Source organism: Falco peregrinus, chromosome 17, assembly GCF_023634155.1.
Source record: "Falco peregrinus isolate bFalPer1 chromosome 17, bFalPer1.pri, whole genome shotgun sequence".
In the NCBI taxonomy this organism is placed as follows: Eukaryota; Metazoa; Chordata; class Aves; order Falconiformes; family Falconidae; genus Falco; species Falco peregrinus.
Window position 1 is genome coordinate 5398704 of NC_073737.1, and position 8996 is coordinate 5407699.

Consider the following 8996-nt stretch of genomic DNA (forward strand, 5'->3'; position numbering starts at 1 on the left):
GTCAGGGAGGAGCATTGATCCATTTGAGGGCAGGAGGGCTCTGCAGGGGGGTCTGGGCCGGCTGGGCCAATGGGCAGAGGCCGCTGGATGAGGTTCAACAGGGCTCAGTGCTGGGCCCTGCACTGGGGTCACAATAACCCCACGAAACGCTACAGGCTGGGGGCAGAGGGGCTGGGAAGCTGCCTGCGGGGAAGGACCTGGGGGTGCTGGCTGACGGCCAGCTGAACATGAGCCAGCAGTGTGCCCAGGTGGCCAAGGGGGCCAACAGCATCCTGGCTCGTATCTGAAACAGCGTGGCCAGCAGCACAAGGGCCGCAATCAATCGATCGTCCTCCTGTACTTGGCAGTGGTGATGCCGCACCTCGAATCCTGTGTTCAGTTGGGCCTTCACTTCAAGAGGACATTGAGGTGCTGGAGCGTGTCCAGAGATGGGCAGCGGGGCTGGGGAAGGGGCTGGAGCACAAGTCTTGATGGGGAGTGGATGAGGGAACTGAGGTTGTTTAACCTGGAGAGGCAGCGGCTGAGGGGGGGACATTATTGCTGTCTACAACTACCTGAAAGGAGGTTGCAGACAGGTGGGTGTCAGTCTATTCTCCCAGGTAACAAGCAACTGGACAACAGGAAACAGCCTCAAGTTGTGCCAGGGGAGGTTTAGATTCAATATTACAAAAAATTTCTTTACTGAAAGGGTGGTGAAGCATTGGAACAGGCTGCCCAGGGAGGTGGTGGAATCACCATCCCTGGAAGTGTTTAAAAACACATAGATGTGGTGCTTAGGGACGTGGTTTAGCAAAGGACTTGGCAGTGTTAGGTTAACAGTTGGACTCGATCATAAAGGTCCTTTCCAATCTAAATAACTCTATGATGTCTAAGAGCAATAATTTCCCAAAAGGTTGTTACTAGAGCTATTGCTTTATTGAACGAAATACTGGGAATCCACAATGCTAAACCCTTACCTCCTTTAAGCTTTTCCAGAAATCAGAATGGCAAGACAAACTTTAAAGAGCACCACAGAGAAAACTCACACCACTCTGACACGGGGGTCAGTCCTGACTCAAAGGAGAGCTCCGAGAACTGGGAATCTGTCTGGGATGTCAAGACTGTAAGTGGCTGTCACCATTGCTCAAAAAAAATATGGAAAACTGCCAAAAGGTTTTTGAAAAACGCCTAACCTTCAACCAAGATTTTAGAGGAGATGCTTAAAAACATTCTCATTTAACTCTTTTAATGTTTCTGCTGTACTGCATGCTGCACTGGTGTTTTCAGCAGTGAATTGCATCATCTGACTTAAGCTGTATAACATCTCAGACATGTGGCATTACTGGAGAAGGCAATTTACTTTGCCTTTTACCAAAATCCCTTGTCAGCCTCCATGACACATTTACCTAGACAATCTAACAGAAACCCCCCACATTTTCCTTCCCTATGATTATTTGTACTGTATAAAGCCCTTTTTTTTAACTAGTGCTTCTCTCTGACAATCCACTTATCTTTCACTGTATATCATTTGCAACAAAAAAGTCTTTTTTTCTTAATACGGCTGTGTTGCAACCAAGGTATTTTCAAAAAACACCTGCCTCATTAAAATAGGCAATCTGGTTTTTGCCTCATAAACTTTCCTGCAGCACCTCAGGGACACAAGGTAGGATGGTGAACAAAGGTGGTGAGAAACCTAACCAATTCCCTGTGAAATGTACTTCCTGACACACACAGAGAAAAGGCTCCAAGAACAGAAGAGAAGTTTCACAGCAGGGCTTAGTCACTCTAAAAGTTCAGTCTTTGAAAAGTTGCACTGCACTTGAATAACCCCTTCTCCACTATCAAAGATGTGCATACAGATTCTGAACTCCATTTTTGTTTTTTCTACATGCTGTTTTCTAGGTTTGTTTCTTTGATGCTTAGGGACCCAGTCCTCATCAACTTCCACCCAGAGGGGATCGCTTCATTATCTCAAACACATAAGCTCCAAAACTTGCACAGATATGGAAAACTCATTGAAGCTCTGTGCAAGGGAATTCCCTCTTTCTTTGCTTACCAAACTGCTGGTGAGTATAATAGTCACAGTGCTTTGTATGCCAAAATAGAGATTAACAAGATTACAAATAAGGATGAAAAATACTTAAGTGAAGATCAGCAAGTTAATTATTGAAATCCTGTGGTTTCCTATGACTTTTTATAGATCAGTCAATGTGTACATACGGAAGAACAGCAGGTCTGTCACTTGTCTGCATACAACCTGGAGACCAGGCTTTTTCAGGAAGGTTTGGGCTCTAGCTGTTGATACAATCCTGAAGTTTTTAGGCAACTTCATGCATGTAGAGTACCTAGCTACCATGGATCCTGCTATGGCACAATTTTGAGATTCAAACCCAAATTTGCACATTAGATTTGTGTAAAAAGATTGCACTAACTGTTGCTTGTAGCGTAAGTTTAGGAAAGCGCAGCTCAATTTTTAATTTTTTATTTCCTGGTACATTTCCAACATTAAGCTGGAAGAATTTCAGCTACATGGCTCTCCTGTTTTCTCAGTCCAAATTAATCAGTTTTTCCTTTTCTTTCAGGATAAAACTTCTTAAAGCAAGATGTTTCATGCCTGAAAGTTAACATTAATAAACTGTTTTTCCTATTACTGTGATTAACTATTCCTGATAAAAGTTTTGAGGAAGAAAATCTATAGAACTGTGTACGCACTAACAAGTTTTTTCTCCTTCATAATCTCTTCTGGATCACACTTTCAATCATTAATCTGTTTCTTCTTCTGATCTCCGTGGAGGCTATTTGGTCTCAGTAAAACTGATCACCAACCTACATTGGTCTGCACTGTATTTTTACAAATCCTTTGAAAAAAAAGTGGAAGCAATTCCAAAGACAATATGCTAAACTAGCGTTCTTGCAAAATCCCGATCTTGACATTTAAACCTCATCCTGTACAATTTTCCCACTGAGATTTCACATGCCGCATTAAGAAATTATTCATCACTACTAAAAGCAAATGGTGCTGTATCTACTGCATTAACCATATTTAAGATAATACAGTTTGAAGTCCAGGTTTATAGAAATAAGTGTAGCTGAGTTATTTTAACTTCTTATTAACCAAGTATTACAACGTTTTATTTTAAAATCAAGCATAGCAGTGCAATTTGGCCAAATAGAAACAGATGCACTATCGCTCTGATCAACCCAGAAATCAAGCTGCAGATAATGGAACTAGTAAGTGTATTAAATGCAGTTTGGAACTGAAGACAGATGTTACTTAACAGTGGTTTATTGATGTTTATCATAGGAAGCAAAAAAGCCTACCCTAACGAACTAAAAGTTGGAAATCTGAAAAAGTCAAATCATAGGCCAAAACTAAGGCACAATGGCTGGGACTAGTCTCTTCATCTCTTCAGTAACTCTGGAAAATAACAAGATCTTCACCTTCCCTCCTTAATCAGAGGCCCTTTTACTGGACTTTGGAAGGAGTAACTCTAAGCTACACTTCACCCATTCAGGAGCAAGTCAAGGATTACTCTCAGTAAGGATGCAGCAGCCTGTTCTGTTGAGGAAAATGTTTTTTGTGTATTTAATAGTTAACTGACAATAAAACCAAATCAAAACTGCACCCAAAAATATTTTAGCCCCTCAAAAAAAAAAAAAAAAAAAGGCAACCATATGCAGTTGCAGTATTTAAACAAAAGTTCCTGTCCAACTTGCCTGGGGTTTCTGGAGAGAATCTCTTCCCTTCTTCTGCAACTTTACACCGCATTTTCCCTGAGATAAAACAGGCACAGCCCTCTTCGTTTATCCTATCATGTGTCACTGGGAAACATCCTTCTGAGGCCTTCAAGCCCTTGAAGGCTACGGGCCAGACTCTGTAACAGATGATTTCACATCCCCTGAGGCAGCCGCGATCTGACCTGAGCAGGGACTATGGAGAGCCCCAGCTGCCACAGCACAGCGTGCAGAGAGGTCAGCAGCCTTGCAGGCAAACAGGGACCCTCTGGTGGGCTCAGACCAGAGACCCCAGAGCCTCCCTGGCAGGGAATCCCAGGGCACAGACAGTTCCAGCGAGGGATGATGCCTGCTCCCATACCGTCTCATTTAAGGATAAAATTTCAACAAGAGGGCGCAAAACATTTGCAGCAAGGTCCAGCTTCTCACAAAACTACTTTGACTTCACACTGATTCCTATTTTTACTACAGTATTACAATTTGTGATGCTTAATAAATCTCCAAGCTTTTTATATTCTGTGAATAGCTTAAATTAACTGTGTCCTACAGTAACATTTCCAACTACAGAAAATGCAGAACTACTACCAAACCAACAAAGCGAAGTATTTGCTTTTTCCAGATCCAAAGAATTTCATTTCAATATTACGCTTTGGCAGTTTTCTTGATGTAATTTGGATGTCATTACATTTCACAATGTTCATTATTCAAATTTAAATTGTTTCAGGTTTAGACTGATTGGGAAGAGAACAAGACTCAAAAAGAGACTGCCAAGTAGAAACATGACAGCTGACTCCAGTGAGTCTGAAGAGATGTCAATACTGCAACTCTCAAAATGTCCATGTAAGTACAAAGATATATATATATTCTTTACAGTGCAGAAGATCAAAGTTGCTTACCTTGCAAGAAATGATCCTTCTCAAGAAGGATGAGGCCTGATCTTTATCGCTGACCACAATTTCCATGATCTTCAATGATCACTTTGGTAACTTGGGCTGTCTGGAAAATACCAGATCTTCACCTTCCCTAACTTAGTTAAAATTGTAATTTAAATTCTGAAGGCAACCCCTCAGCATTACAAAGTGACAAGATTTTATCTTAAGTCCTGCTGCCCTTTTTTTCTCTTACCACACTGCAGGCAGAATATAAAAAACTGCAAAACTGAAAAACTGTATTGACATAAAAAAAGTTCAAAAGAGTGACTTGAGTATAATTAAAAAGCCATAATATTAACTAATAAATGTATTTGAATACCCTCACATATTTAAGACAAATTCAAGATGCGGAAAGAATCTGATTTGTGAGGAAAAATATTTTTTTTTTTAACACCAAAATAGATATTCTAATTTGAGACATCGACAGAGGTATAACACCAGTCTTTCGGGAAAAAACCCACAACACTTCAACAGCTGTAAATTAATAAAGCTGGAACAGCATAAACGTGCCAGGGGTGCTGCGGCCACCATGACTGAGGCAGAGCGGCCCCAGCTCCCGCCACCAGCGCCTCAGCGGCGTTTTCCCGCCTTTTTTCGTGTCCCCGCCACGGCCCAGCGGCGCCTCAGGCCCCTCCCGCCCGACACCGCAGCAGGCCTCTCAGCAGAGCCAAGGCCTTTTGTTCCTTCAGCAAAAAGTTAATTCCTGTCGGGTTGCATAATTTTCTCCAGGTTTTGCTTCAGGTTGTTCTCCTCTGCCCAGTGGCGCCACAGGTGGGCGACGGTGAGTGCCGACTACTCCCCAAGGAGCACCCGCATAAACCTAGGGTTTTCTCCACACAAATCCATACAAGCGCAGTTAACTTGTGAAGAACCAAGATTATAACTACCCTTTGGTGTAAGGCTATGTATCAAAAGTGGCCCTTTGGACTTCCAGACTCAGTGAAACTGAGACCAGAATTTCACATAATATCACACTTGCAGCACTGGTCAGGAGTTATTTTTATATATATTAAACACACACCCCCCCCCCCCCCCCCCCCCTTTTTTTATAAAAAAACCCCACATGCTAGATTCCAGTTGAAAAGTGTTTAATTTTGTTTTCTAATTTCAGCAGATGGAAATACACACACAAGTCATTGCTGCTGGAGGCCACCAAACTGACCATCACCAGGGAAACACACGTGGCAACTATTGAGCAAAAGAATGAGCAGAAGTCATGGAAAACCATTTGGAACTACAGCATGGTAAGTAGTAAGGAGCATGCTTTTTCAGAAAACGTACAAGGAGACGAGCTTCCATAAAGCTGACCAAAACACAGGACTTGTAACATTTTGAGTCCAAGTTTTAGGGTGTTTATTGCTTTTTTAACACAGATTTTATTCTAGTCTGAATTATGGAAAACCTGAATTCCTAGTTGTCAATAACTTTATTTTACAGGGCCTTATTGCAAGCAAAGTGCTGCCAGAGAGAATTTGCATAATTTCCACAATGAACAGAAATGAGATCCCCAGCTTGTATGCACTTCCTGAACTGTCCCGAGAGCAGGGTAAGATTAAAAAGGAGTAGTTACTTGTAAAGTTGTACAGTAATGCAAAATAAACCAATGTCAGAGACATTGCTATTTTCAAAAGCTTTTAAACCAACAGTTACTTTAAAAGCCATTTAGATCACACCATTGATTATGAAGTTGTATCTATTTCAATTACATTTTAAATTAACATAATTCCAAACCTTTGAAAAGTTAGAATACCCTGTTTCAGATACTTGCAGTGGAGGGTTTTCATGTTTTTTCAGTGTTGTAGATAACTTGGATTATTTATTCTTTTAAAACATTATAAGATTGACTGCTTTTGAATACTGTTTTATGTTTAAAGTTTTTAGACTTTTGGCATGGTACTCTTCATAACCTTACATTCTTTGCAGGCAAAAAAATTATTTTTTTTAGACAGCTGTACTTGAGGAAGAATGAATAATCCAGTAACAAAAAAAATATTTAAGATTTCAAGCTTTCAAAACTTTTTCAAAAGAACTAAGCAGAATATTAGCATAAATTCAGCCCACAGAATTAGCATAGACATTAAAAAAAATTAATCTTGGCATAGTAACCTTCTGTTGGTGCTGGCTTCTCTTGAAGTCTGAGAACTGAGTCCTTATAAAAATCCTGGCTTTAAAGGGCAAGAAGGCACGGTGGGGAAGAAAAAGGGGAGTGTTACATAAGTACAGGCTTGAGTAAAACCATTCATTTCTAGCTGTAGTTCCAGGCTTGCTTGTATTAAGGTGCATCTCTGTGCCCCCTGAAGCTTCTCTCAACTCCTTGCTTACCAGCAAGAAGGAAGCATATGGGAGCAGGCTTTCAGGAACCCTCTAATGGAATTCCACCATAATTTTGAAAGCCTGTGTCAATCCCAGTCATCCCCGCTAAGTGGGTCTTGACCCTGGAGTTCATCAAGCTGTTTGGCTGTGCTTTTTCTTTTTTGAGAGGATAAGATTTTCACAAGTGGTAGGATTTTGTTTTTCTGAACAGTAATGTGGCTTGGGAATTTGCCATGGGGATGGTTTTTCAAAAGAAAAAAGAGTAGGTGCATCATTCCCCCTTCCTCTCTATGTATGTTTTCTCTGAGGAAGTTTAGGTCTGCAGGTTGCTAAGAAACAGCTTATATTAGGAAACCTTCAATGGCATCAATTATTTTTGGATAGCAATATCTAAAAATAGTCCTGAGTCATTTCAATATGAAATTACATTTTTCATTTCGGAACATTGCTTTGCAGATGCTGTTGTTCAGACTTCCATTTTCCTTTAGGGCAGAAGAGAGCATCTCTATATTCAGCTGCCTTTCCTCCATATTAATTGTATGAGCCAGAGCAGGTGTTCTGTGGCTGTAGCTGAATAATGAGATACAAACCAGCAGAAAGCCTAGGTCGTAAGAGAAAATATAGGTGTCCAGACAACAGGGCACTTAAGTAGGAAAATATATTTGAAATTCATTTGAAACAAAGCACTCTGGAGCAGTTCAGAAAAAAATGTCCCACTAAAACACTCTCACAGAGGTCGTAAGCCCTACTTAACATTCACACCAAAATGATTTGTATCTGCCAAGTGGTGCTGCTGCCCTCTTTGGTTCCCATTTTAGAAAGCTGAATGAATAGACTTCTCCTTCCATGCTTCCATGTTACACCCAAGTACCTCTAGAGTAAGAGGTTAGTGACTGAGGAAATACTTTTGTGGGAGGTCTGTGCTAAAATACCGACTGCAGTATCCCTCTTGTTCAGCTGTTTAATGGAGTTTCCAGTTCTCTTTAACCTCCCTCCACCTTGACTCCTGTAGAAAGATCTGTCATAGGAGCTGTCTTCAATGCTTGCTAATGGTCCCTGAGTCACACAGGAGGTTAAAAGACTGTACTAAATACAATTGAGTAAACCACCGAGCACCAAGTCATCATTCCAGAAATAGGAATATGCATAGCATTAAATGGATCCAGGCACTGATTTTGCTGAATGATGTTATTTGATGTTTAGAACCTGAAAGGTGAAAGACCACCTGCAAAGGAGATGACATTCATCTACAGCAGATTCATCTATAACCTCTAGTCTTATGGATTTGACTTCTTCATGATGTGCAGAGGTGTCCCCACCTACCTTGCTTGTGAAGTTCGTGGTGAGTGCAAGCAAATTAATTATGTCTGTAACTAACCAGGGGGGGTTGTTTTTTTTTCCTTTGGAATAATATGCAAATGCTGCTGTTGTTTCAACTAGAGATGGACACAAATCAAGAACTTCAGGAGTTGCACAAAGGGTTCAGGACTGGGGCAGTGTTGAGTCACCACCTCTGTAGATGATCTGATCCAAACCTTTACTACTCCTTTTAGTAAAGTTTAAGGTTGCTTAAATTTTGGCCCAGAATTTTTCAGATTGACCTCATCTGTAATGGCAAGGTAAAGAAAAAAGGTAGTCCTGAGTACCACTGTCCTTCAGTTCAGAGATTGCTGGTACGTTTACCAAGGAATCCCAGCAAACACTTGTGTTTCACAGTACTAAGCCAAGTTGCTTCATTCCCTATAGGTTTTTCAGAGGTGAAATGATCACATTACCTAGGAGTTTAAGGACCTACACTTTGTAAGATCCTTTGATAACATCAAAGCTGGATAGGGCCTCTTGACTAGCACTAGCATAACCATTTGATGCAGAGAAATATGTGCTAACAGTGTAGAGTGTAAGAGTGCCCCTCTGTACTGGAAAACCAAAAGACTATTGAATAGCATGTCTTTGGGCTCATTAATTTTTCAGTTAAAGATCCAGTTGCGTTTGGTGACTGCAAAAGAATCTTTCAGTCATACATGTCAAATATTTCTA

At 40.9% G+C, this 8996-nt stretch overlaps 1 protein-coding gene across 1 annotated transcript; it reads left to right on the forward strand.

Annotated features, from left to right (window-relative positions):
• The first annotated feature begins 5175 nt into the window (after positions 1-5175).
• On the forward strand, positions 5176-8559 carry GKN1 (gastrokine 1). Its single transcript, XM_027782215.1, is given in 5 exon segments — positions 5176-5273; positions 5761-5890; positions 6084-6192; positions 8173-8301; positions 8555-8559. Coding segments are annotated over 5 exon segments (471 nt in total).
• Positions 8560-8996: the final 437 nt, after the last annotated feature.